Source organism: Zootoca vivipara, chromosome Z (genome assembly GCF_963506605.1).
Source record: "Zootoca vivipara chromosome Z, rZooViv1.1, whole genome shotgun sequence".
Lineage (NCBI taxonomy): Eukaryota > Metazoa > Chordata > Lepidosauria > Squamata > Lacertidae > Zootoca > Zootoca vivipara.
The window spans coordinates 17,167,963-17,195,944 of NC_083294.1; the positions used below are offsets into that span (position 1 = coordinate 17,167,963).

The 27,982-nt window shown below is 47.7% G+C and overlaps 1 protein-coding gene across 1 annotated transcript; it reads left to right on the forward strand.

The window, feature by feature from the left end:
• The first annotated feature begins 73 nt into the window (after nucleotides 1–73).
• AGPAT2 (1-acylglycerol-3-phosphate O-acyltransferase 2) lies at nucleotides 74–27,951 on the forward strand. Its single transcript, XM_035113146.2, has 6 exons — nucleotides 74–479; nucleotides 20,509–20,642; nucleotides 22,119–22,294; nucleotides 23,221–23,316; nucleotides 25,017–25,089; nucleotides 25,707–27,951. The coding sequence occupies exons 1-6, from the start codon at nucleotides 283–285 to the stop codon at nucleotides 25,871–25,873; spliced, it is 843 nt and encodes a 280-aa protein (XP_034969037.1). The 5' UTR covers nucleotides 74–282; the 3' UTR covers nucleotides 25,874–27,951.
• The last annotated feature ends 31 nt before the right edge of the window (nucleotides 27,952–27,982 follow it).

Here is a 27,982-nt window from a genome sequence, read left to right on the forward strand (position 1 = left end):
CAAGCCCGGGCGCCGTAAAGCGAACAAGGAGGGCGTGTCCGCCGGGTGTGTCCGCCCATTAAGGGACGGGACGGGCCCGGCTGAGCCGCCTAGAGTTGCGTGCCGTCTCTGCTGCTGCCACTGTCACCTTTCCTTCCGCGTCTCCAACGTTTCGCGCTCCACTACGCGGCTCTCCCGGACAGTGCGCTGTGCGGAATCCCGGCAGCCCCTCTCCACAGGACCCCCCAAAAGGGGAGAGCAAGACTTTTTATTGCTGTCCCCCGGCACCCTTTTGCGCGCAGGATGGAGACCCAAAGCGGGTGGCTCTTCTTCTGGGCGCCGCTCCTGCTGGTGCTGGTGGCACTGGCGCTGGAGCTCAGCCCGCGGGCCAAGTTCAAGGCGAAGATTGGCTTCTACTGCGTCCTCTGCGTGGTTGCCTCCACCTTCACCGCCCCCGTCTGCCTCCTATGGAACCGAGGAAGGACTGTCCACAACATGACGTGAGTTTGGAAGCTTCCCCTGTTTCCTGATCTCCTTTATTTATTTGGGGTGTTTTTTGCATAATAGCTGAGAGTTTGGGCAATTAAAAAAATACATACATGCACCACAGGGGGTTGGACTAGATGATCCTTGGCGTCCTTTCCCATTCTACGATTCTGTGACATCCCTCCCACCGTTTCCTTTCCCGGGTCGGGATTCCTTTCCCACTCAGGGCGTGGAGCTCTGCGCACGCTCGCAAGCTCTCCTCGTGCTTTTCTTTCAGGGATGTTTAACAGGCAGTTTGCAAAGTGTGGCCACGTTTGGAGGCTCACCTCTGCCAAGGACAGGGTCCTTGTTTTTTTTCACACACGTGCCTTAATTTTTTAAAAAAGCAGTCATTTGTATTATGCTTTGCCGCCCTTAAAATATTGCAAAAATCCACAGAACACGGCTCTTGCAATGTCTTTAGAACCCCGTTTTCTCTGCTGCCTTCTAGCAAAACTCTTAATGCAAGCTTTCCGTTTGGGTGACTTGTGGAGCGAGCCTTTTCTTGAGGGAGAGTTTTCCTCCTCCGCTCTTCCGGGTTTGCAAGTCCTGCCTCTTCCTGGAGAGTAGAGAGCAAGCTAGGACAGAGAAAGCTCGCTTTAAACCGTTTTGCTTTCCATTCTCTCAAGAAACCTTGATCCTTCACTTCCTCAAATCTTACTTTACAAGAGCCCCAAATCTCACACCGGGGTGGGGTGGAAGGAGCCGGACTCTCTGCATAGTCTAGAGCAGCGCTTTTCAAACTTTTTCGGCCATTGGTTCCATAAACACATCCCCAGCGCCAGCTTTTGTTGTTTAATCGTTTAGTCGTGTCCGACTCTTCGTGACCCCATGAACCAGAGCACGCCAGGCACTCCTGTCTTGCACTGCCTCCCGCAGTTTGGTCAAACTCATGTTCGTAGCTTCGAGAACACTGTCCAACCATCTTGTCCTCTGTCGTCCCCTTCTCCTAGTGCCCTCAATCTTTCCCAACATCAGGGTCCAAGGATTCTTCTCTTCTCATGAGGTGGCCAAAGTATTGGAGCGCCTGCTACCCTACCCTATAAAAAGACATTGTTCAGAATTTTTTTGTTGGCATCCATCTGTCTGGATAGACAGTGGAATGCGCCTCCAGGGTGAAGTCAAACTGCTGGAGAATCACGGTGCCAATAACAGACAATAAAAGTTAAAATCAAATCAGCAACAATCACACATTTACTCAAAATCCAATTAAAACTGTTTGGCTTAAGTCAACGAAATGGAGGAACCTCATCCAGTGATAGCAACTTTTCAAAGTGTAATAGTCATTTACACCTTCAGCGCCACTCTGCCCCCCTCTTATCTCTTAGCGCGCCCCAGGGAATCAACCCCACCCCCAGTGTTACTGCCCACTTTGGGAACCACTTGGTCAGGGTGTCTTTTTGCACCTCTACCTCTCCTTGCTAGTGCAAAACAACAACAACCCCAAGAACAAAATACGCAGCTGGCTGCTCAGAAGACTGCCTCCCCTCTAGACTTGGGAAAATTGTGCACACCCACCCAGCTATGCCAGTTGTCTCCAGCATTCCTTCCTGACTCCAGTCTAAATTAAACCTGCCCAAAGCATTGATGCGTCATCTGGGTATGTTTAAAAAGTTCAGACCCTCCAAGTGCCCCTATTGTCTAGGGACGTCCCCGGTTTAGAGAAGCTGTCCTGGTTTCTGATTTGATCCCGGAGTGTCCCACTTTTCCTTAGGATGGCCCTATTTTCATTGGAGAAAAGTTGGAGGGTATGGAGTTATCTGACCCACCCACCCCAGCCACCTGAAGGCAATCCTGTATAGGGAAGGGTTTTGTTTTTTAATGTTTAATGTTTATTTATGTTTCAAATATGTTGGAAGCTACCCAGAGTGGCTGGGGCAACCCAATAAGATGTATGCGGTATACCAGTAAATAGTAAAATTATCATTCTGGAATGGGATGTCCCTATTTTTTCATCGGAGAAATGTTGGGGGGCATGAAAGTTGCTTTCTGGCTTGCATGTGCACTGCATATTTAAAGCATATTTCCACCCACATACCAGCAAGAATCCTGGGAACTATAGTTTAAGGGTGTTGGAAATTAAAGTCTTGTGAAATATAATTCCCACGATTCTTTGGGGGGGTGTTTTTAAATGTACACTATAGCACAAATTCAGCCTTTTTAAAAGTGGAGGTGTGAGTTTGGACTAGCTTCTTACTATTATATTCTCCCTCTCCCTCTCTCTCTCTCTCTCTCTCTCTCTCTCTCTCTCTCTCTCTTTCTTTCTTTCTTTCTTCTTCTTCTTCTTCTTCTTCTTCTTCTTCTTAAAAAAAAGACTGAAATCTCATTTCTCTTCCCTTATTAGTTTAGCATAATCCAATGAAACATTAATGAAATTGCCACCATCTAGTTTGCAGGCACCTTTTAAAAAAATAAAAAAATCAGCATGTCACCCAACATCTTCAGAGGTGTTTTATCCAACAAATATCTCCTTAGAGCAGACACATTGGAATTAAAGGGCTTGACTGATTTGGGTCCATTAGTGTCAATGGGCCTATTATTTAATGTGTTTATATTTATCTCTGCTTCCTCCCAAGGTGGTATGCAAGGCAGCTCATAGCATTCAAACGCAACATTATAAAATACAAAGTAATTATACAATAATTATAATACATCAAAGTTGGACCACAACCCCATTGCTTTTCTATCTCCTCCACCCACTTTACTTTTGGAAGCCAGCTTGTGCTACACAGAACAGGGGTTGCAGTTCCCTGCATCAATGAACTTAATTTCTTTCTCTGCAAGAGACCCCATGATATATTTTCCCCTAATTAAATGATGTTGCTTAGTGGCTGGCCTAAGGGAGCTGCAGCAAAGATAATAAGCTGCTATTTTGATTCAACTCTTAATTACAACACTCTTGCTGTGTGTGGTTTGCAGAATCAGGCCCTGCCTGGCAGGTGGCAGGTCACAGTCTGGATTTTCACAGCAAATTTAACACATGCTAGTGTTATAAGAAAAAATCTACCCTTATTCCCTTATGGGGTACACAAGAGCCCTTATGGGGTTCTCCATCGGTCGGAGAATATAACAGAGGCCAACCAGAGAATTTTGAGAAGCAAAGACTTTATTTTTGCTGTTGCAACAGGGTCCTTCCCCTCACGCAGGAGAGCAAGGAAGGAACCCAGAACAAAAGAGAACCTCCACTTTTATCAGTTTTCCCATCACCAAGAAACACCCCCAATACATCATTCCTACATCACAGCTATGTAATCAATACCTCACAAAAAGGAGGGTTCAAGGTAGAAATCTGAGCACTTTTGACACCTCTCCTAGTCCTCCTCTCAACCCTCCCAGGTATGAATTCCTAAACACAAAGAGAAATTAACATTTTTGTAAGAGTTGATCACTGTCTTTTGTTTGGAGGAGTCTTCCATTGTGAATGAGATGGCTAGCAGTCTGGCACATTGATGGGGAGATGTCCAGTTAGCAGAGCCTCCAGGCTGACAGGATTATGGCTCCCAAGTTGCTAGTCATGTGGAAATGTGTGTGTGTGTGAGATTCAGTGGGGTGGGGGAAACTCCTACAACAAGATGGATATCACTTTAATTCTGGTCAGTTTGGGAGAGTCAAAATGATTTTCAGGCCTGTCTTCCTGTACTGTTTTCTTAAAAATTGTTATGCCCACAAAATAATAACCAGATGTGTTGTTTTAGTACTTTGGGAGAAGCATTTCTCAAAAATGTTCTATGCTTTACATTTACCAGGAAGGTCCACCAATATTGTCTGGAAAGTGCAGCTTGTTTTTTAACCCTTTTGTGTGTTCTCAGGTGTCAAAGCTAGCTCTCCTCTGGTCTCAAACCTCCATCGTGGCACAGCAGCAACAATCCCTGGTGAATCCCCTTAGGGCTTTCATAGTGACCATGTCGCCTGGCACTCGCCATAGCTGCCACAGGTTTGGACATGTCATGAGAGAGATGCCTTTGCCTTGGCTTTTCTACGGGATTTTATTATTATAGGCTTTGGTCTTGCACTGTAGGGAGTTGCTCAGTTGCTCTTAACACTACAGTAATACCTCGGGTTACGAACGGGATCCATTCCGGATCGCAGTTCGTAACCCGAAAAGTTCGTAAACCGAACGCGACCCGAAGTGCCATTTTGCGCATGCGCAAAGCGCAATTTTTGCGATTTTCGCGCTTTGCGCATGCGCAGACCGCACGCGCCGCTTCTGCGCACGCGGCGAAAACACTTCCGGGGTTGCGCAGTTCGTAACCCGAACTGTTCGCAAACCGAGGTGTTCGTAACCCGAGGTACGACTGTAGTATCCATACTGCTGAGTAACCAACCTGCAAAAATATTATGGCAATTTAAATGTTGCCATGAAATAAACAGGCCTGCATTTCCATTTCAGAGGGGGGTGGGGAGAGTTGGGTGGGTGTTTTAGTGCAATAGTGTGAGTTGAGGTGTCTTCGTCTGGCTGCACATACTGACTTCTGAGCAAGCAGAGATCAGCATTCCAGACCCACCCAAATTTTACTTCTTTATATGCTTCAGGGCATCTAGACCTGTCGAAAGGGGTGAGAAGAAGATAGCCTCTCTTTGTGGACCTTCACTTCCTTGGGTGATCAAGGGACACAACTTGAATTATTTCAGGCATCTAGCCCTCATGGTTACTGAGAGATCTTGAAATTCACGCAGCAGCCTATTTATTATTATTTTAAAGCCCCAATTAACTTGCATTTCAACTGGTTTTGATGTTGGCTTTATTGGGACATTTCAGGATTTAATGTGCAGAAGTTCGGAGGTTGGGCATTGGAGCAAAGCTGCTCCTGTCAGTAACGTGGCATGAAGTGATTGGTAATAGTTCTGCTGGTGTGTTTGCAGAAAATGTGTGTGTGCATTCCCTTTATTGCAATTGGAAATACATTGCACTAACATGGCTGTTCTCCTCCAAACCTTCATGTGTACCAAAGTGTTTTTATGCAATAGACACACATATTCCTCCTGTAAACAGTGTAGGAGAAATATAGTACAGTGGTACCTTGGTTCTCAAACTTAATCTGTTCCGGAAGTCTGCTCCAAAACCAAAGCATTCCAAAACCAAGGCGCACTTTCCCATTGAAAGAATGCAAAACGGATTAATCCGTTCCAGACTTTTAAAAACAACCCCTAAAACAGCAATTTAACATGAATTTTACTATCTAATGAGACCATTGATCCATAAAATGAAAGCAATAATCAATGTACTGTACTGTAAAATAAATAAAATAGTATTGTAGATGATAAAAATTAAAATTAAAAAATGTCCCTATCTCTACTGATGATAGTCATTGTTTGGATGGGGACTTTTATCCATTTCCACAGTCACACATCAATCAGTAGCTGAACTGGGTCCCACACAGTCACAAAAACAAATTAACTGAAAAAGCCTCAAAAACGCAAAATAAATAGCAAAAACAAAAGTTCCAAACTTAATCCGTTCAGGAAGTACATTTGACTTCCGAAATGTTCAAAAAACAAGGCACAGCTTCAGGTTGCTGCAGGTGCCCCCGAAACAATAGCCAACAGCCACATCGGACGTTTGGCTTCCGAAAAACGATTGAAAACACTTGCTTCCAGGTTTTCGGCGTTTGTGAACCAAGGCGTTTGAGAACCAAAGTACTACTGTATTAAATAAAAGACCTCTTTATTTAAAGTTTCTTTAAACACTTTCCCTGAAATGCCCTACATGAGAACATGGGCGTAGTCTGGATTTTTGTTGAAGGGACAGGCCTTTTCTTCTCTGCGGGGCAGAACCTCAGTTAGCTATGTATTTTTATTGATTTTGGAGGGGCAGCTGCCCCCCCCTGCCCCCGGCTGCACTCATGGGTGGGAAAACTGAGCTGGTGTGAAAGGGAACCTCAGTTCCACCCCCACCATCCGCTATGCCAACTGTTTTCTCTCATCCAAAATTGTGTGTCCCTTTCCCTGGTGGATACTATACACAGAAATGGCTGCTTTAAGAGTATTAAGTTCAGGGTCTAAATTAACTTGAGCTACACCACCACCAGTTTCGTGGTGTAGACCTCCCCAGCGTGCTCTGTCGAGCCACCCCCACCCTACCCCAAAAAACCTGTGGTCACTTTTGTCAGCTGCCAAGATGAAATCTGGTGACTGAATGCAGCCCTTTCTTCAGTACTATGAGGACTAGAACATCTATATACAGTGGTGCCTCGCAAGACAAATTTAATTCGTCCCGCGATTCGCTTCGTATAGCGAAAAATTCGTTTTGCGAAGCGGCTCCCATAGGAACACATAGGGTGTCTCGCAAGACGGAAAAAATTCGTCTTGCGAAGCACGCCATAGGAAACTTCGTCTTGCGAGTCTCCATTGAAATCGCAAAACGCTTTCGTTTTGCGGGTTTTTCGTCTTGTGAGGCATTCGTCTAGCAAGGTACTGTACATAAAATGATACTTAGGTACTTAGTACAGTCGTACCTCGGTTTACGAACCGCTCGGGTTACGAACTCCGCGGCGCGCTTTGCACATGCGCAGAAATGGCGCTCGGTTTGTGACCTTTTCGGGTTACGAACTGCGACCCGGAACGGATCGTGTTCGTAACCCGAGGTACTACTGTATATAAAAATGTAAAAGGGGCTTGTGTGTTGGTCTCCACCTCTCACCAAAACCGCTTGACCAATGCCAATGAAATTTGGACACAACGTCACATGCGAATAACCGAGTGTCCACATACCATTTGCGTACACAGATGATACCCCAGTGCAAGGTAAAACCCTGTTTTGTGGACCTCAAAACTCAGACAGCAGACACTGCCAGGCATGCTGGGAAATAGAAGGCCGAACCTGTGTCTCAGCAACCAATATGCTATAACTGCCAGAATGGCCGTTCCTCCACAAAGGGCCACACCAGGATCCTGCCCCTAGCCACCCATGTCCCAAAACACATCAGCTCAGGTTTGCAAGGGAACGGAGCTGTGTTGGGGGGGGGCAGGACGGGGACGGGATAGCTCAGGTTTTCAGGGAACGGAACTGAGGACCCACAGTGTGGCAAGGCCAGTTAGTCATTTTATATATATTTTTAAGAGAATAGGTGTAGCTCAGGGACAGAGCATTCATTTTCCATGCAGAAAGCCCCAAGTCAGTCATTGGAACCTCCATATATGGCTGGGAAAACATCCCCTGCCTCAAACCCTGGAGAACAGCTGCTGCCAGTCAGTGTAGACAATATGGAGCTAAAATGGACCTGTGTTCTGACTCCATAAAAGGCTATGCTCCTATTTAATTCAGCCTTTTCTTCAAGTCCATGAGGACTAGAATGTGAGCAAATGTGAGATTTCTCTCCCCCTCCAGAAAAAATAAATATGCCAGGTTGTGAGTGGGGCATGGGACGTGGGTGTCAAAATTCCCCTTTCTCGCGTAGAATATCCCAGACTTCTTTCTCCTTTCTTGTGTTGCTCCACACCCTGACGGACTGGAATTGTTAGTGTCAAGTTAGGTATTCAGAGGTGTGTGGGCTCCAAACACACCCCTTCTGCAGGGGTGTGTGTGTGTGTGTTTGCGTTGCTGTAATGATGCTTTTATGTCAAAAGCTTTATTTAAAGGAGGCAAGTTGAGGCAAGAATTTTGTTTAGCAGGAATGCCTGTGGAGAGGCCTGACACTTTGCCACACGGTCACTTATTTGCATGCTTTTCGCAAGGACAACACCCACCACACAACAGGCAAGAGGTGGGGAGTCTTCCTTTTGCCATTCCCTTACAGGTAACATTCCAGGGGCCACAGGCCACTTGTAGGTACAGCTGCACACAAGTTGGAGGGTTAGATATGGTGCTGGACATGTGCAGAGTAGACCTGTTTAAATTTTAAAAATGCGGCCTGCAGATACAGTACCCCATGCCTTTGGAGTACATGGTTTCTTCCCCCAAAGAATCTTGGGAAGTGTAGTTTTGCTCCCCAGGGAGCTACAGTTCCCAGTGCCTTTAACAAACTGCGGTGGCTATAACTCTTTGGGGAAAGCTGAGTGCTTTTAACTTTTTTATTTCGTAAAATCTATACAGAGCTTCATGATTTAAGAAAGAAAAACTTCAGCACAGTTAACAACAGAGAAAAACAATAAAATTATCAACAGGAAGAATTAACAATAATTTAAGACATTCGAAAAGTTAAAACAGCAATAGACTAAAGCAGATTAAAACTCACATCTGCTTTCTAAATAGCTGCATAGACTTGTCTACATAAAACTCTTTTTTGCAGGTGCCGAAAAGAGTATAGCAAAGGTGACTGACCAATATCCATAGGCAGGGAGTTCCGGGGGTTAGGTGCTGCTACGTGAAAAAAATGAGTTCTGAGAGATGTGGGACAGGTTTTATGTGTGATGTGCATGCAGCCTAACACTGGCATGTTAAATATAGGGTAGATCTCCACCCTATATTTATTATTTGGGCTTCCCTCAATGAATCCTGGGAACTGCAGTTCACCCTTCTCAGAGCATCCTTAACAAACTGCAGCAGGGGCTGTACCTTGGAGCAGCAAACCTTCCCCTTAAAATTAAGATCCTTGTCATGGTTCTGTAAAAAGGTAAAGGGGCCCCTGACCATCAGGTCCAGTCGTGTCCGACTCTGGGATTGCGGCGCTCATCTTGCTCTATAGGCCAAGGGAGCCGGCGTTTGTCCGCAGACAGCTTCCGGGGTCATGTGGCCAGCATCAAAAAGCTGCTTCTGGCAAACCAGAGCAGCGCACGGAAACGCCGTTTACCTTCCCGCCGGAGTGGTCCCTATTTATCTACTTGCACTTTGATGTGCTTTCGAACTGCTAGGTGGGCAGCAGCTGGGACCGAGCATCACCCCGTTGCAGGGATTCGAACCGCCGACCTTCTGATCAGTAAGCCCTAGATTCTGTGGTTTAACCCACAGCGCCACCTGGGTCCCTTCATGGTTCTGAGTAAAGGGCTAATTTTAATAGGAACTTGCTACTTATGTTTAACTTAGGGAGATGCCTTCTACTAAGTCAGACTCTTGGTCCACTGTCTACACTGGCTGACAGCAGCTTCACGAGGGGGCTTCTGTAGGGAGTCTTTTTTCCAAGACCTACCTGGAGGAGATGCTGCTGGTTGTTGAACCCAGGACCTTCTGCAAGCAAAGCAAGTGCTCTGCCACTGAGCTGCAGCCCTTCCTCATACATTTGGTGCCCTCCAGGTGTTTTGCACTAAAGCTCCCATCAGTCCCAGCCAGCAAGTCAAAGCCTTGAACAATTCAGCTAAACTCTTGTTTGCAGAGCCTGCATTAACAGCCTGCCCTAGAGATATTGGCTGGCTTTCCTAGTTTGGGGTCCTTCTGACACACAAGAACTCACTCAGATAGTCCTGGCAGACCGGACAGCAAACAACTGGTTGCTCAACCAATCAGTCCCCACCCCCACCCCTCACATTCCCCTCCTAGCAGCTCTTCCCACAGGCCCAGCCAGATGAAGCCTGCAAAAGAAACATCCTAATGTGTGAGCATTAGCCCCAGAAGCCACTTAAAAAGGGATCAAGGATGCAGCATGGCCCACATGCAGAGGGGCGGTGATCACACTTACTCATCCTCTTAGAGCCTATAAATAGAAATCCTAGAAGCACATTCACCAGGGGTGGCAGAGTTTATTTATTTGCAGGGCATGGTAAGTTCTGGCATCAGGGAAACCCAAAGGCCTTTAAACAATAGAGTTTAAAGTCCTAAAGCAGCAGCTGAAAACTTCTCAGGCCCTCCCTGTCCAGCCCCCAGTGCTCTTTCCTTGACCACCCCCCTGCCCCCAGCCCTCTCCCTATGGGCCCTGCTGCTCCTGGAGTACAGGAGCCTGCTTGGAATGTGTCCTTGAGCTGTGACAACACTGCTGGCCTGCCTGAACTGAGATATGTCTATATCTGTATATCTATGTATAGAGCAACCTATGGGGCGGCAGTTGATGAAAATCTACTCAGAGTAGACCAGTGAAATTGGGGGAGGGCCATGGCTCTGTGGAAGAGCCCCTGCTCTGCATGGAAGGTCTTGGGTTCAATCCCCAGTGTCATCTGCAGGCAGGGCTGGAGAATTACTGCCCGTCAGTGTAGACCAGGCACGTCCAACAGGTAGATCGTGATCTACCAGTAGATCACTGGACATCTGTGGTAGATCACTGGCTCCCCCCAAAGATGCTCAACAAGTTTGGCTCCCCTAGAAAAAGCCCAACATTTTTGCCCTGCACCCCAAAAAGCATGGCTTTCTCCCTCCCTGGAAAAAGCTCACTAACTTTGACCTGAACCCCCCAAAAGGGGGTAGATCACTGCCAGCTTTTAACTCTCTGAGTAGATCGCAGTCTATTGGGAGTTGGCCACCCCTGGTGTAGACAATAAGGAGCTGAATGGACCAATGGTCCAATAACTCAACAGAAAGCAGCTTTTTATGTGCCAGGTTCGCACCAGAGGAAAAGACTCCTGTTTGTTATCAACCAGGGTTCCAGAACAGCCTCAGAACTTTGTGGCTCTGGTTTTGCAATTCTGGGGTTGCACACTTTTTGTAGCAGCCAGATGCCAGGCTGGATAGCAAGCGGCCAGTGGGCCAGTTTTGGGGATACAGTTTGACATTATTAAAAAAAAGTAATACAGTAGTAATGTTTGTTATACAACCTTAGTGCAGTGTTTCTCAACCTTTTTTGGGCCAAGGCACACTTGTTCCATGAAAAAAATCTCGAGGCACACCACCATTAAAAAAGTTAAAAAATTTAACTCTGTGCCGCCCTATATTGACTATATAATTATGACTGTAAGAAACACTTGCCAAAAAGATAGTAATTTGTGTCTCACTTAAGATTGTATTTTTAAAGTTTGGTTGTTAATTTAAAAGAAATAGTGAAACTTTTGTTTCATTAGTTTGATGAATAAAAATGATGTCCTTTTATGATTATGTACTCAATAAATGGGGTTTTTTGGGGGGGGATTCCCTGGATGCGCACTTTAATGAAATGTGTGGCGTACACCTATGCAAAATTGTTTTGCTGGGATTCTCGACAGGAAGTGCTGTGTCATTAATTGAAATGATTTAGCCTGCCTAAAATGAAAATACGTGTTAATATCATGACAGACTTATGCTGAAGAGTTTACTTTTCATCAATAAAAGTTTAAACACACCTACACGGAGTTCATAGCCCCGTCGAGGGAGGAGGAGGAGGGGTGGACCCAGCGACACACCCGCCCCGCGGCCGCCTGCTTGGATCCTAGCCGGGTGCGCGGCGGCAGCCATGGCGGGCCGCCGGCGGGAGCCGAGCACCTGCCTTGACGGCCCCTGGGCGCCCCGTGAGCTGCGCCGGGCTGCCAACGTCGGGAGAAGGAGACCTGGCTGGCAGAGTCGGGAGACCATGAGAGCGTCAGCCCTGCCCCCTCCCACACAGCGCGGACTCCGGCGGGCGCCGCTGGACAACTCCCGGACAACTCGGGAGAAACAACCGGAGTCCACAGCTGCGCTTTGCGCATGCGCAAAGGACTCCCGAACGTCGGGAGCGTCAGCCCCTGCCCCCTCCCACACAGCGCGGCTGTGATGACGGTCGCCTCAGGCGCCGCACGGCTCGGGAGTCGGGCGTAACTACCGTGGGCCCCGGACGACTGCCGCAGGCGCAGCGGCTCGGCGCCCCTGGCAGCCCGGCACGTCGCGGCACACCAACCGGTGTCTCACGGCACACTACTGTGCCGCGGAACAGCGGTTGAGAAACGCTGCCTTAGTGTACCAAGGGGCTGACCTGACCCAGGAAGGCTATCCTGGCCAGTAGGTCACCTCCAGAAGGGAGCAGGTTCTCTGGCCTCCTTGGTCATCAAATATCCCTGCCCTGAGATTTATATAAGCTGCAAAAGGGGTTAATCTGGCCTTGCCCACAAGATTCCAAGAGCCAGGACTGGGTTTGTGTATAAGGCTATGTACACACTGCACATTTAAAGCAACCCCCCACCCCCCGTTTTTTTTTTAAAAAAAAAATCCTGGGAACTGGAACTCTGTGAAAGGTAAAACAAAGTCCCCAGGGCTCTTTGAGGTAAAGCCATGTGCCTCAGATGTTTGGTATGTACACACAACCAATAGAAGAGAGCCCATTTTGTTGGCTGGTTCTCGTTTTACAATTATCTTGTTAAGTTTATATTGCTCCTTATTCCTTCCTAGGATGGAGTGGCTCTCCTTTGAAGAATGTTTGCAGCAATGGGGACTTTTTTAATTTAAAGAAAGCCTTTCTTTGCACATCACATAGTTAAACTATGGAACTTAACTTCCACAGGAAGCAGTAACGGCTACCGACCTAGATGGCTTTAAAAAGGATTATACAAATTAATAAAGGAGGAGAAGGCTACTGGCCATAATGGCTGTGCTTTGCTTTCATAGGTGGAGGAAGCAATGCTTCTGAATACCATGGTTCTAGTTACAAGTAGGTAGCCGTGTTGGTCTGACGTAGTCGAAACAAAATAAAAGGATTTTTTTTATTCTGAATACCAGTTCCTGGAAACCACAGGAGGGAAGAGGGAACTTGTGCTTGAAAACTTGTGCTTGAATCCTGTTTGCTGGTTTTCCCTTTGGGGTATCAGGTTGGTCACTGTAAGAACAGGGCACTGATCCAGCTGGTGGTTTGTAAGATCTTATAAAGTGTTTCAAGGCTGCATATATGGGTCTTCTGCATCAGCCCTTCCAATTTTATTCTCACAACAACCCTGTGCAGTAGGTTGAGTTGGGAATGGGAGGGGCTGCCTCAGACTTCGCGGCACCTGGGCCTTCCTTTGTGCTGATGTTATGAATAAAGTGTGGCATTTTCATATGGGCCTTTTCTGAGGAATCTTCAAAGTCCTTAGAGGTACATGACGAAGTTGTGTGGCAGTACTGGCTATTCCTGTTTTTCAGAGAATACAGTGCCTTGAATCAAGCTTACTGTATGCATTGATGGTTGAGGCCTTGTCAGAATGAGGCCACCCATACAGGCAAGAATAAGGAAAATAAACACACACAAAAAAAGGCATTCTACATACCTAGAGAAGGGATGCGGGTGGCGCTGTGGGTTAAACCACAGAGCCTAGGGCTTGCTAATCAGAAGGTCGGTGGTTCGAATCCCCGCGATGGGGTGAGCTCCCGTTGGTCGGTCCCTGCACCTACCAACCTAGCAGTTCGAAAGCATGTCAAAGTGCAAGTAGATAAATAGGTACCGCTACAGTGGGAAGGTAAACGGTGTTTCCATGTGCTGCTCTGGTTCGCCAGAAGCGGTTTTGTCATGCTGGCCACATGACCTGGAAGCTGTACGCCGGCTCCCTCGGCCAATAACGTGAGATGAGCGCCGCAACCCCAGAATCGGTCATGACTGGACCTAATGGTCAGGGGTCCCTTTACCTTTACTTTACATACCTAGGGACACTTTTGCCTTTTCCTTTTTTTAACAGTTTTCTTTGAGGGGGGTGGAATGGATTTGCTGGTGCAGCTGACATCTGTGTCATGAGGAAAATGTTGCAATGCTTTCTGATGTGGCTGTGGCAGTGGTGGAGCTGAGTGTAACACAATGACCCTGTCGTCATTTCAGTCCTGGGTGAGGGTTCGATGCTGTAACCAGATGCTGTAAAAAGGAGGTCAGAGGAAGTTGACTGTTGCAAAAGCGCCGTGTGCCTTTTGAGAAACACTGTTTCCTGTGTGCAAAGTCTGTCTGTGTGTGTTTAAGGTTGTGGGGTGGAGGGAGAGGTGGAAAGCAGCAAGTCTGCTCTGGACTCACCCCTGGCACAAAGAGAGGCTGCCTTAGACTGAGTCAGTCCATCTAATTCAGTGTCACCAACACTGACTGACAGCAGCACTGGCTTTCCAGGGTTTTAGATTGGAGACATTCCCAGACCTACCTTGATATTCCCAGAGGGATTGAACCTGGGGCCTTTGCATGCAGAACAGGTGCTCCATCTCTGAACCATGGTCCTTCCTGCTGGGCAGAAGGTTGCCAGATAGAGGATGTTCCTCCCCCGTCTGCAAAACAACAACAACTAAAAACTAGCATGCTCTGTTGATTCTGCAGAGGAGGAGATGGGAGTGCCATGGCTTGCAAAACTGCAACCAATTGGCTCTTACTTCAGAACCATGGAATGGAGTCGGACCATTGCCAGAGGCAGGGCATCTCCAGCTATGGCTGGGAGTGAGCCCCCCCCCCCAGTTTGCTCTGATTCAGTGAAAGGCAGCTTCCTAAAAAGAAGAAGAATACCACTTCTGGTGTGGTTTTTCTAATGCTCTTGGAGTGGCTAACAACTGTGAAGCAAGGGCAGAAAATTTAGGTTTGTTTCGTAAGGTTATTAGAATTGGACGTCCTCCCGTTAGATGAGGGTAGGTACAAACGCAAGCATACCTGCGACGGATCCTGGCAGTGCGTTTTTTCCTTGTCTGTGCTTTTACTGTACTAGGCTATGTGTGGACATGAGATGAGCCTTGGTGGACCAGGCCTAAGGGGATCTGAGTAGCCCAGGACCCTGGACCCAATAAATTCCCTATAAAAATTACTCTAATTTGCACATCAAGATTTCCCAGGAAATTCACATCACCAGATTAAGAACATAAGGAGAGCCTGCTGGATCAGGCCAGTGGCCCATCAGGCCCAGCATCCTGTCCTCACAGGGGCCAACAAGATGCCCCCAACAGGAAACCTTCCAGCAGTTGGCACGAGGGCACTCTCCCCTCCTGTGGTCTCCAGAAACTGGCATTTGTAAGCATTACTGCCTCCAACTGTGTATGCAGAGCATTGACATCAGGGCTAGTAGCCACTGAACACCTCATCTCCTTCATGAATTCATCCAATTCTCTTTTAAAGCCATACAGGTTTGGCGGCCATCGGGGCCTCTTGGTACTGGCCCACTGATGAGGCTGTGGGAGACACCCACCTTGAATGGCAGAAGCCCAGGGAGGTGGCACCCACCTTGCCTCTGTCTCAGTGGAGGATCGCCATCCTCAAGTGGCACAAATTTCTGGACATACCTCTTGTAAATATTGTGAGATCTCATGGAGCACTTGAGACTTTGCAAGACTTTGGTGGTATCTTGCAAGACAGGTGTCAGATGACAGAATCGGGATTCAAGAAATTGGATACATGGGCCCAAACTGACAAGAGCTCCACTTGCTCAACTGCTTAGAAGCGTGAGGGAAAAGCAGCCAGGCCAGTTTCTGGGGAGGCAGCCTTCTTGCTGATTTAGTCGATTTGCTGCAGAGCATCCAAGGGAGGAAAGGCGGTTCCAAACCCCAAAGCACCATGTATATTTCATGACTGTTTATTAAGTTTCTGTCCTAGGATACAAGAAAGGCGGTTTCTCTAGCCCAAGATCACCCCCAGTGAGCTTCAGGGCTGAATTGGGAGGGATTTGAACCCTGGTCTCCATCAGGGCCTAGTCCTCATTTAATCCCCACAACAACCCTGTGAGGTAGGTTATGCTAAGAGGTAGTTACTGGCCCCCAAGGTCACACCCATGACCTTTGTGACTGAGTGGATGGATTTAAACCCTGGTTTCTCCCAGGGCATAGGGACACGGGTGGCGCTGTGGTCTAAGCCACTGAGCCTCTTATGTTGCCAATCAGAAGGTCGGCGGTTCGAATCCCCATGATGGGGTGAGCTCCCGTTCCTCGGTCCCAGCTCTTGTCAACCTAGCAGTTCAAAAGCACACCAAAAAGTTTAAGTAGATAAATAGGTACTGCTCCGGCAGGAAGGTAAACGTATTTCCGTGCGCTGCTCTGGTTTCGGTGTTCCATTGCTGGCCACATGACCCAGAAAAAACTGCCTGCGGACAAACGCCAGCTCCCCCAGCCTGTAAAGTGAGATGAGCACTGCAATCCCAGAGTCGTCTGCAACTGAACTTAACTGTAATGGGTCCTTTACCTTTTCCCCCCAGGGCATCCTAACAACTATACTCCAACACACTACAGAGGCAACCGGCCGTTCTGGGCTTTTGAAGCTGGAAGGTGGGGCAAGTTACACATTATCCCAAGAGTGCACACACTGGCTGGGGCACTCATCCACCACTCGTCTGCTCTCACCTGAGAGAGGGCAGGATCCACTCCAGCTCTCATGTGCCCAGGGAGGAGTTCTCTGGAGAGAAGCCAGCTGCAGAAAGGAAGAGGCTTGGTGCCTCATGAGCCAAACAACCGGGGACCTCCCTGTACTCCAGCCAGGGTGGCAAAGCACTTCATGGAAACAGCTGGTCGGTGTAGGCAACAATACTGAGATAGATGGAGCAAGGGTTAGACTCAGTATAAGGCAGCTTCCTAGGGATGCGGATGGCACTGTGGTCTAAACCACTGAGCCTCTTGGGCTTGCTGATCGGAAGGTTGGCAGTTTGAATCCCCACAATGGGGTGAGCTCCTGTTGCTCTGTCCCAGCTCCTGCCAACCTAGCAGTTTGAAAGCATGCCAGTGCAAGTAGATAAATAGGTACCTGCTGTGGCGGAAAGGTAAACGGTGTTTCCATGTGCTCTGGCACTCGTCACGGTCCTCCGTGCACCAGAAGCGGTTTAGTCAGGCTGGCCTCATGACCCGAAAAACTGTCTGTGGACAAACGGCGGCTCCCTCGGCCTGAAAGCGAGATAAGCGCCGCAACCCCATAGTCGCCTTTGACTGGACTTACGTAACCGTCTAGGGTCCTTTACCAAGGCAGCTTCCTATGTTCATCATCATCACCATTATCAATATGTTCCTGTATAATTCAGCCCTTTATTGAGAACCATGACGACTTGCTTGTTGTTCTTAGGGGAAGGACTACAGCTCGATGGAAGCACATCTGCTTTGCATCTCTTAGGTTCAATCCCAAAGGCAATTAGAGTGCAGACTTTTAGAAGACATCTGAAGGCAACCCTGTTTAGGGAAGCTTTTAATGTTTAACAGACCAGTGTATTTTAATAGTTTGTTGGAAGCTGCCCAGAGTGGCTGGGGAAACCCAGCCAGATGGGCAAGGTATAATTAATAAATTTATTATTATTATTATTATTATTATTATTATTATTATTATTATTATTAATTTATTTGTGTTGTCATGATTCAACACAAATCCAGCTGTTGAGGGGTGTCTGGGGTGTTGGGGAGGGATAGTACCACTGGTGGGGGACATGCTGTGCTCCTTCCGGGGATAGTCTGTCCACCTTGGGTCCCCACCCTGCACTCAGCTCTCACTTGTGGCCCCTAGAAGCTGTCAGCATGCAGCAGCAACTTCAACTGGCCAGCTAAACCAGGTGAGGAACTTCCCCTGCATGTGAAGACAGGCTGTGGTGGATGAGACCAATAGTGGGTCCAATGATCAAGAAGGTTTGGAGGGAGACCATCTAGGAGAAGGAAAACTCTGATCTTATACCTTTGCTGCCTTGTGGGACATCTTCTGGGAAAGAAAAGACTAAGCAGTAAACCCTACACAATTCCAGAGTGAAGTCCCTAGGATGGTTGGGTGGCACCTTGTATGCCTCCTTCAGGCAACTCCTGCAGCCAGGCTGGTGCCAAACATATAGATCTGGCAACTACCAGGTGACTTTAAGAGAGGATTTTGGAGGAGGACAAGACTATCAATGACTACTTGACATGATGGCTATGCTCTGCTTCTGCTGCTGGAGGCAAAATGCCTCTGGACACCAGTTGCTGGTAATCACAAGTGGAGAGAGTTCCTGCTGTTGCATTCCTGCTTGTGAGCTTCCCATTGGAGGCATTTTGCTGGCAACTGTGAAAAGACAACATTGGATGAGATGGGCCTTTGGTTCAATCAGCAGGACTCTGCCTGTGGAGGACTACTGTGTTTGCAGACCTTCCATCCCCAGAATGGCAGTTGACAGGAGGTACAGGTGGGGAGAGTTGCTGTTGCATTTGTGTCCTGCTTGGTGACTTCCCTCTGCAGCACCTGGTTGGCCACTTTGAGGACAGAACAGTAGACTAGATGGGCCATTGGCCAGATCCAGCAGGCTCTTCTTACCTTCTTAAGGTGGGTGATGTAGATTTCCTGGGAAATTTTCATGTGCAAATTAGAGTGATTTGCACAGGGAATGTATTGGAGTCACTAAACTTTAAGCTTACTGAGATCATATGGTTGACTGTTGCTAGTTCTCCTGCATGTTGCAGAGGCCAAGCTGGCCTCCATTAACATTACAGAATTGAAGAGTTGGAAGGAAACAGAGGGTCATCTAGCCCAAACTCCTGCAGTGTTAGGAGTTGGCCATTTATTTTCTTTGATCCCATGTTGTGCAGAACAGTCTTCCAGTAGAGATTCATCAGGCACTCTCACTTTTGACTTTCAGGCACCTTAGTTTTGTTTTGTTTTTATGCTGACAGGCGTTTGCTGCCCTTTTATATTTTGTGTTGGGGAGGTGAGTCTGGGTGTTGCCCTGAGTCCCTTCTAATTCTGGGGTCCCATGCCCAGTGAGGGTTAGAATCTAATGGAGGAGGTTGCTGAACAGGTCAGACAAGTTTCTTTGTAAGAACTTAGCTCGGAGGTTTTCAACCTTTTTGTGTCCTTGGCTACCTTGACCAACTACATTCTTTCTTTGGCTCCCCTGTGGGGAAACATGCTCTGAGCCTCAGAAGCCCAGTTATGCCACCCCTTGCCAGCAGCCCCTCATCCCTTTTTGAACACCCTCCCTTGTGGAGTGTTCACTCGGCTTCCTCTCCTTTCTCCGCTTCTTGGGAGTCCTCTAGGCAGCAGCTGCAGCCGCCCCGGTCTCAGAACCGCCAAAGGAGACTTGGCAACTGTGAATGTGAGGCTTGCACCTTGGGTGGCAGCAGTGGGCGCTGCCCGGCCTGCATGGCAGAAAGGCTCCCCTTCAGCACCAGGCAAACAGCTCCCAGGCAGGCATTTCACACAGCCAGCACAAGAAAAGCCAGTGCACTGCTTGCCTGCCTGCCTGCCCGGCCTCCCACTTGTCCGCCCATTCCCAACAGCCAGGTCTGACAGACTGGTTGGCTGGGCTCCCTCACCCTGTTAAGCAGAGGCTTGACAGGCATATGTCAAGAATGCTTTGATGGTGTTTCCTGCTTGGCAGGGGATTGGACTGGATGGCCCTTGTGGTCTCTTCCAACTCTATGATTCTATGAACCCACTTGCTTGCTTACTCCGAGGCAGCCAGCACTCCCTGGCCAGCCCCAGGGGCACCATTCACCTGTGGAGCTTGTAGCCAGGGCTGCTGCAACAAACAGCCATGCAAGCAGAGGCAGAAATGCATGGAGGAAGGGAGGGAAGGAAAGGGATGGAGACCAGTGTTGCCTGTGGCACTCCTGACCATCATTCAAGGCACCCCAAGGTACCACGGCACACTGGTTTAAAATCCCTGCCTTTGCTGGCCACATACATATCATCATCAGCATCCCCAAAGAATGAGGCAGGTTGTAAGAACTACAGCTAAGTGATGGGGCCATAGCTGTCAACTTTCGTATTTGAAAATAAGGGATCAGCAGCCTCACCTGTCCTGGGGACAGTCTACGGTATATCTAACAATCCAGGATAGCAGCAGGAAACGACGCTGGTATAAGGGAATTTCCAGCAAAAAAAGGGAGGGTTGACAGCTGTGGCTTGGAATAAGGGAGTTTCCTGCAAAAAAATGGAGGGTTGACAGCTATGGATAGGGCCCTCCAGACTAATGGGGGGGGGAGTGAGCTTTCCTCCACCCCTTTCACCTACTTGCAAGGGGAAAACAAGAGCCAGAGAGGTGTGTTATGTTCTGAGCTGGAAGCTGGAGACACAGAGACCTGCTTGCTTTGTGCTGGATCCAAAGTTGTGACTAATGGAAAAGCAAGATTTGTTGGGGTCGTAATGCTATGAGCCCCTCCATCCTATGCTCAGGTTGTGTGTATGTGTAAAAAGAATTACATATCCTGAAGACACAGCAGCATCCACTGACCATCATTCCAAAGACACCAAACCCAGGGTTAAGCACTTGGAATTCCTGGAGTCTCTCACTATTTGGAGATTGGGGTGACATGTAACAATTTATGCCAGTCACTTTACATGTGATTTTATTTGTTTAAAACTCTCCCGTTACTTGACCTCTCGTTTCCTCTCCTGCCCACAGGATCATCAAAAATGTTGTCCGTAGCTTCAAGTACTTATATGGGCTGAGGTTTGACAAGAAGGGCCTAGAGCATTTTGAGGTCGAGGGGCCCTGCGTCATCGTCTCGAACCATCAAAGCATCTTGGACATGATGGGTGAGAATAGCCAGAAGAAGCTTCCCCCTGCCCCAGCACTCAAAACTGGTTCATGTGATGATGACATTTTTCCAGAGTATAACAGAAATACAGAATATAAAATGCAACTGAATTTGTATAAACATTAACAGCTAAGTGAGGCAGCAGTAACTAAAACAACCAGTGCTCACCTAGCCCAGAATATAAAATACAGTTCATTGCACAGGCTGCCTGAAACATGGTACTGTATTCAGAGCCTTTTTCAAAGAGTTGTTTGTGGTGATGTTCCAGAGGTTAACAGGCAGCGAATAGCAATGAACTACAAAGCTGTGGAGCCACCACTAAAAAAGGCACCCTCTCTCTAGAAACCCCTATCAATTTCACTACCCGAAGGCGGAGGGCAAATGACTAGGGCCAACGTTGCCAATCTTTAATGTGCAGGCAGGTTGAAATGGGTACAAATGGCCTTCCAAATAATTGTTGTCCCAAAGCATTTTGGGCTTTAAAGAATTACACACAGAAGTGTTTTGAATTGGGCACCTAAGCACACCAACCACCAATGCAAAGATTATAGGCATTTTGTGCCCCTATCAGAAGTCAGGTGGCTGCCTTTGGAGCCACCTGAAGTCTCTGAGCCATCTATAAGGGCAACCCCATACAGTGCTCATTACAGAAGTTAAGCCTAGATCTCATTAGAACACAGATGGCTGCAGCTAGGTCCACTGTAAGACATTTTAAAAAATATATATTAGTTGACTGAATATCTGTTGGCTGATTAAGCACAGATGTCTAAAGATTAAATCAGGGCAGGGAACCCTTTTTAACCTGAGGGCCGCATTCCCTTAGAAACCCATAAAGGGGCCGCATGCTGGGGGGAGCCATAGACTAGGACCTGAGTGCTACAGCAATTGTGACTCTTAACCTTTTGTCCAGTGAATCCTGTGAAAGTCGGAAGTTTTGACAAAAGGACACCCTGCACATCTCTCCATCTTCTAAGTTTAGATCCTATCAAAGCATCAACATAGTTTTGAAATAGGTGCAAGGTTTATCCTGTTTGTTTGATTGTTTGTTTGTTACCTGCCCTTCACCCCAAGGCCCCAGGATGGGTTACAAAATTTAAACAGTTTAAAACAACGTAAAACCCTAAAAATGAAGCAGGTCCTTCTGCGCGAAGAGAACCCTCTTTGTTAACCTCAGCATCCAAGAGGGTCTGTAGGGAAGGAGGGGGTCTTTCAGGTATTTCGATCCTGAGTTGTTTTAGGGCTTTGAACACTAAAGTGAGCACCTTGAATTGGGCCCGGAAATGAACTGATGATTGGTAACCCTCTCATCAGCCCTGTAAGGTAGGTCAGGTGCCAGCAGGGTCTTCCCAGTCCAAATCTAACACTCCTGCCCTGTGTTGCCACAATGGGGGCTCCCTGATAAGGGAAAGGGAGAGGATCCATACTGGACCACCAAGCAGAACTCGGCATCCTGCCTGCTCTCCTATCCCTTTAGGCTTGATGGAGATCCTCCCAGAACGCTGCGTCCAGATCGCGAAGCGGGAGCTCCTCTACTTGGGCACGGTGGGCCTCATCATGTACCTGGGTGGTGTCATCTTCATCAACCGGAAGAGAACCAGCAACGCCAAGTCTGTGATGACCGGAGTGGGCCAAGCCATGATGAAAGACAATGTGAGTTGCAGGCAGGAGGCAGGTTGCAAATATGTTTGCATGTGTACGCGCTTGAGAATTGTGCCGTGGCATTTCGCCTCCAGTAGAGTATTTTATTGGTTTTATCCTAAAATGCCACTGATCAACTCAATGAAACCTGCAGAGTATTACCTGTGTATATCAGTCACCTGTGAGGACAGTTATCCTTTGTTTCATTGCATTTAAACTGTGGCATCTTACACTCAAGAGGTGGGTCCCAGGCAGTGCCCTCAAGGAGCACATGCAGTGACACACAGGGTGGTCCTTCTGACTTTATTCTTCGTTTGTTCTTTCATGAATATTTCTCCCCCCCCCCCAAAAGGAGCTAAAGGTGCCTCATTTAATCTCCACAATGACCCTGTGAGGGAGGCTAGGCTGAGAGGCAGTGGCTGGCAGCCAAAATCACCTCCAGTGAGCTTCACTGCCAAGTGACAAGTTGAACCCTGGCATCTCCCAGGTCCTAGCCCACATTTAATCCTCGAAATAGCCCTGTGAGGTAGATTAGACTGAGAGACAATAACTGGCCCAATGTCACACCCAGTAAGCTTCATATCTGAGTGAGGATTTGAACCATGGTCTCCCAGGTGCTAGTCTGACACTCTAACTACACTGGCTTTATAGGACATCATCTCAGTAATCCTAACAACAATCCTGTAGGGTGGGCCAGAATTATTTCTTGTCCCCCATCTTGTAGTTGATGGTAGACAGGGGGATCTTACTCTCTTAAGACAAAGTGAAGTGAATTCATAGGAGACGCAATGTTTGAACCAAAGCTCTGAGAAGCTGAAGTCCTTCTAAGCATCATGGTAGAGTGGGGATTTGAACCCTGGTCTCTCAGGTCATGACCTAGCACTCTAATCACTAGGACACAATGTCTAACTTTGAGAACTGCATGTGTCTTTCCACAGGTCAAGGTGTGGATCTACCCAGAGGGTACCAGGAACGGGAACGGGGAGTTGCTGCCGTTCAAGAAGGGAGCTTTTCATCTTGCCATTCAGACACAGGTGACCAACAGCTCCTGGTTTGCTCATGCAAAGCTTGCGCAGTGGTTAGAGACCCCGCCCCATCTTTACTCAGCATTTTTTACTTGTTTATGGGGTGGTTACAAGCAAATGGACACTCATCCTGATTTGCTTGTGTTTAGTATTTACACACCTTCCCATTAATCATTAGTTAACCACACTTTAGGTAAAGGAAAAGGGGCCCCTGACCATCAGGTCCAGTCGTGTCCGACTCTGGGGTTGCGGCGCTCGTCTCGCTCTATAGGCCGAGGGAGCTGGCGTTTGTCCGCAGACAGCTTCCGGGTCATGTGGCCAGCATGACAATGCTGCCTCTGGTGAACCAGAGCAGCACACGGAAACGCCGTTTACCTTCCCGCCGAAGCAGTCCCTATTTATCTACTTGCACTTTGATGTGCTTTTGAACTGCTAGGTGGGCAGGAGCTGGGACCGAGCAACGGTAGCTCACCCCGTCGCAGGGATTTGAACCGCCGACCTTCTGATCAGCAAGCCCTAGACTCTGTGGTTTAACCCACAGCGCCACCTGGGTCCCTTAACCACACTTTAACCCCCTTTAATTGCATGAAATTTGGAAGGCAATGAAAGAGTGCGCCTTTGTGGGTGAAGTCAAACTTTTGGGGGGTTACAGTGCCAGCTGTGGCTGTAGAGACCGATGCAGGAGAGACATGTTTTGTTGCAGCTGGGGCAGACGAACGTGCTTGGTTGTTATGCTGCAGGTGCAGCGTGGCATTTCTTCTCTTTGTTGTCATCCCAGCGGTCATTTCTCCTCTGCTGGTCACTAATATGGATGCACAACTTGTCTATCTCTAGGCACTGCTGTCATCTGCATGGGATTCCCACATGGCGAGATTAATGTTGCCAGCCATCCTGCCATGTTTGCAGACATATTGTACATGCAGTGGAATCACCCCCATGAAATAGTGACAGACAGAGGCCAGCCCATTATATGAAGCCCAAAAGAAGGTCCTGAGTGCAGCAGTCCTCCTCAGCCGTTATTCCTCAGCAACAGAGGTAGACTGCCTCTGAGCATGGAGGCTCCATTTTCAGCTATCATGGTTCCTGCAGTTGGATCAGGCCAATAGCCCATCTAATCCAGCATCCTATTCTCACAGTGGCCAACCAGATGACTACATGGGAAGTGCACAAGCAGGACAAGCAACAACAACTCACACCTCCTTCAGTTTCCAGCGACTGTTATTCAGAAGCATTGCTGCCCCCAACTGTGGAAGTGAAGCATAGCCTTTATGGCTGCTAGTGGCCATCCATAGCCCTCTCCTCCATTCATTTGTCAAATCCTCTCTTAAAGGCAACTGTGCTGATGACATTGCTGCCACTTCCATAGTATAACTCTGCGCTTTGTGAAGAAGGACTTTCTTTTCTCATTCAGCTTTATTAGATGTTCTGCCATTCAGAGGGAGTGGGGAATAGCTTTTCTCTATCCACTTTCTCCATGCCAGGCATCATTTTGTAAACTTCTATCAAGTCGCCTCTTACTTGCTTACTTGCACTGCTGTTGCATCAGTGTCACCTTGCAGAAGATACCCATGCCAAAATCTGTGAACCCAGAGGGATCCTAGGGCCAAAAGTGGGGGTAAAATCCTTTTTAATATGCATGCAGTAGCAGCAATAGCAGATCTCTTTGAGGTCGGTTGCTAACCATCCTCCATGCCTTCTCTTGTCTCCAGGTCCCAGTAATTCCTGTGGTGTATTCCTCCTTCTTATCATTTTACAATTCGAAGAAGAATCTCTTTACATCAGGTATAGTAGCAGCTGGTCTGCAAACTGTCCTCTTCCCAGACCCTGTGCATTATTTGCCAATATTCCAAATTGCCAATATTTAAATTGCCAATATTTCAAAGCCCTCTCAGGGTTCATTCATGGGGGTTGCTGTCACTGGAGGCTGCCCCATTGCATTGACCCAGGACAGGGACTTCTTGGTGGTGGCTCCCCATTTTGTGTAATGTCCTCCCTGGCAAGGCGTGTCTGTATCTCTCACAACTGATTTCCAGGAAGAATGTTTAAACATTCCCAGTTATCCAGGTACTTGATGTCATTTTTTCGTGTGGCAGCACCTGCACGTTGGAACGCCCCGCCTATTGACATCAGACAGGCACCTTTGCAGTACTCTTTTCGGCACCTGCTAAAAACATTTTGATTAGACAAGCTTGCCCAGATGTTTAGAAAGTTGATGCCACTTTTAAGCTGGTTTTAGTGTATTGTTATCTTAGCTTTTTGGAAGTCTTATTGTTTTTTTCTCATCGATAATTTAGTTTATCTTTTCTACAACCTCTTTGTTTTTTGTTTTTGTTTTTACAGTCAAGCGATGTATAAATTTGACAAAATAAATACGTAAATGATTTGTTTACCCTCACCAGGCAGAGTCCAGGTCGAAGTCTTGCCCCCCATCCCAACCCAGGGTCTGACTACCATGGACGTTGATGACCTCACCAACAGATGTTACAGCAGCATGAGGGAAACCTTCCTCAGGCTGTCGGGGAGGCCCAGTGAAGTCAACGGAGAGGCACCCAGCCTTGCACAGTGACAACCTTTTGAAGGCCCCAGTGCAAAAGATGCACACCTTTCAAAACAACCTGTTGCCAAAAATGAAACTTTGTGGTGATTCTTCTTTGCTTAGGATGGAGGGGGGAAGTTTGCAAACTCTTCCTCAAAGTCCTAGGGAAAGGGAGATGGGAAAGGGAACGCCTCTGTGTATATCTATAATTATCATTCCTGTTCTCGTCTTCGGCTTCCCTTCCCCAGACCAGACACCACCAACGCACAGATTAAACTCTCCAACTTGATGCTGTGACTCTTCAGAGTTTTGGGGAAAAGCCTCTTTGACTGTCCAAGATCCAGGCAGAAACGTATTCTTTCTCTCTCTCTCTCTCTCCTCTGCTTACTTGAAAGGACTTGGATCTCACCTGTTCAACCATTCCCTGTGTTCTAGGGTTACTGTTCCTTTAACCATGCCCCATCTCCATGGGGCTCTAGGTGCCCCCCCCATCCCTTTGGAGGTTGAGGACAGTGTTAACAACTTTGCCTCGGTTTGTATAACTGGACAGCGAATTATGAAATGATGTCTCCCAACATTGTGGAGGTATTTCACTGCTTGGGGTATGCGTTTTCCACACACACATTCCTTAGACATGCAATTTCTCCCTTCCTAAATATCAGTGCACTTCCAAAAGTCTGGGACCCACTTCTCATTGGGTGGGAGCAATGTCCCGAAATGGGTTTCTGAACAGAAACAAGTAGTAATAATGGGAGGTGCTTTTTATCATTTTAATCATATGTATTTTAGGGGATTTAGGTGCAGAGTTCCAGGGTGGGTTGGAGGGGGAACCACAGAAACTCCAAGGATGGATGGTCTCCATTGGAGCTGCAAAAACGGGCGACCTTCGCTTGCCCTTTTGTGTTGGTTCTCTGTTTTATGTTGTGGGTGGAGGGGAATGTCCCTGGGAAAGGGGGTATTGGAGGTGGGAGAGCTTTGGGCTTCAAATACCAGGGTTTCTTTCTGTTAACTTGGAAAGTCACCCTTGCTTTTTAACAGGGTTTGGGGGAATCTGGATGTTGTTGGATTTCCATCTGCTCTAACCACAGTGATGGATGCTGGGAACTGTAGTCTCATCAACATCTGGGCAGCTACAGATGTTACCCTTCCATGAGGTCAGGCCAAAGGCCCATCATTATGATGGGAAGCAAGTGACATCTCCCCATCTGTTGGGAGTTGCGGACAACAAATGGATGTACGTGTCAGGGGAGTTTGGTAGCCAGAATGAAGCTCAAACTCACTCAAGAGCAGGATAGCATTTTCTTAAACATTTGGCTAAGTTCCCGTTACTGCCTGCCTTCTTTTGTTTAAAGGAAGGGAAACACTCCCAGTAAGTTGCAGGTGGGGCAATTGCAGGTGGGTCGGTCCTTCAAAAATCTCGCAGTTGCATCTTGCTTCAGGGGTGTGATCCCACAGCCAGATTCTGTTGGCCAGGATCTTGTGATCTTGTGTAAGGCGATACTTCCAAAGGATTTGTTCCATTCTGTTTTTAGGGCACAATCTGGGCAAACTCCACTATGCGGGTGGCTAACCCTGCTTGCTCACCAGAGGTTCTTGGGGCTTCCCATCAGCCAGCATGACCAGTGGTCAAAGACAACAATGATGGGAGTTCCACTCCAACAAAATTTAGAGGGCCACAGGTGTTACTCGGCACTTCTTTCATACATAAGAAATGCCCATGAACTAGACTTGTTGGTGTTCTTTTTTGAGGGGAGGGGGGAACTTGTCACGGGAGTGTGTCCCTCTGGCCTGAGTTCGTGGCCTCCTTAGTTCACCATCTCTGGGCACAAGTCATCAGCTTGGGTGTTGTCGTAGGGGACAGGTGTGTGGTGAACTGGACTGGCTCGTCAGATTTGCAGGGATTGCTCAAGGTCATGCTGTTTTAATGTGCTTAGACGGCAAGTTGGGAAATATTGGGGCACCATTTTTGTTGAATGGGCTGTGTGTGCTCAGATCTGCTCTGATTCCTAAAAGACCAGCTGCTCCTCAAGAGTGCCTGTAATAGGTGCGTCTTCTCAGAGCAGATGTATTTTCTCCAAATGAAAAATAAAATAAAATCATATTGTTAATAGCTATAGGATTTGAGAAACTGCAAGATCT

Bases quoted from the DNA above. Each gene is read 5' to 3' on its own strand.
- AGPAT2 (XM_035113146.2), top strand. From the start codon at position 283: ATGGAGACCCAAAGCGGGTGGCTCTTCTTCTGGGCGCCGCTCCTGCTG. The intron at 480-20,508 runs GTGAGTTTGGAA...TCCTGCCCACAG, and splicing joins AGGACTGTCCACAACATGAC to GATCATCAAAAATGTTGTCC. The intron at 23,317-25,016 runs GTGACCAACAGC...TCTTGTCTCCAG, and splicing joins ATCTTGCCATTCAGACACAG to GTCCCAGTAATTCCTGTGGT.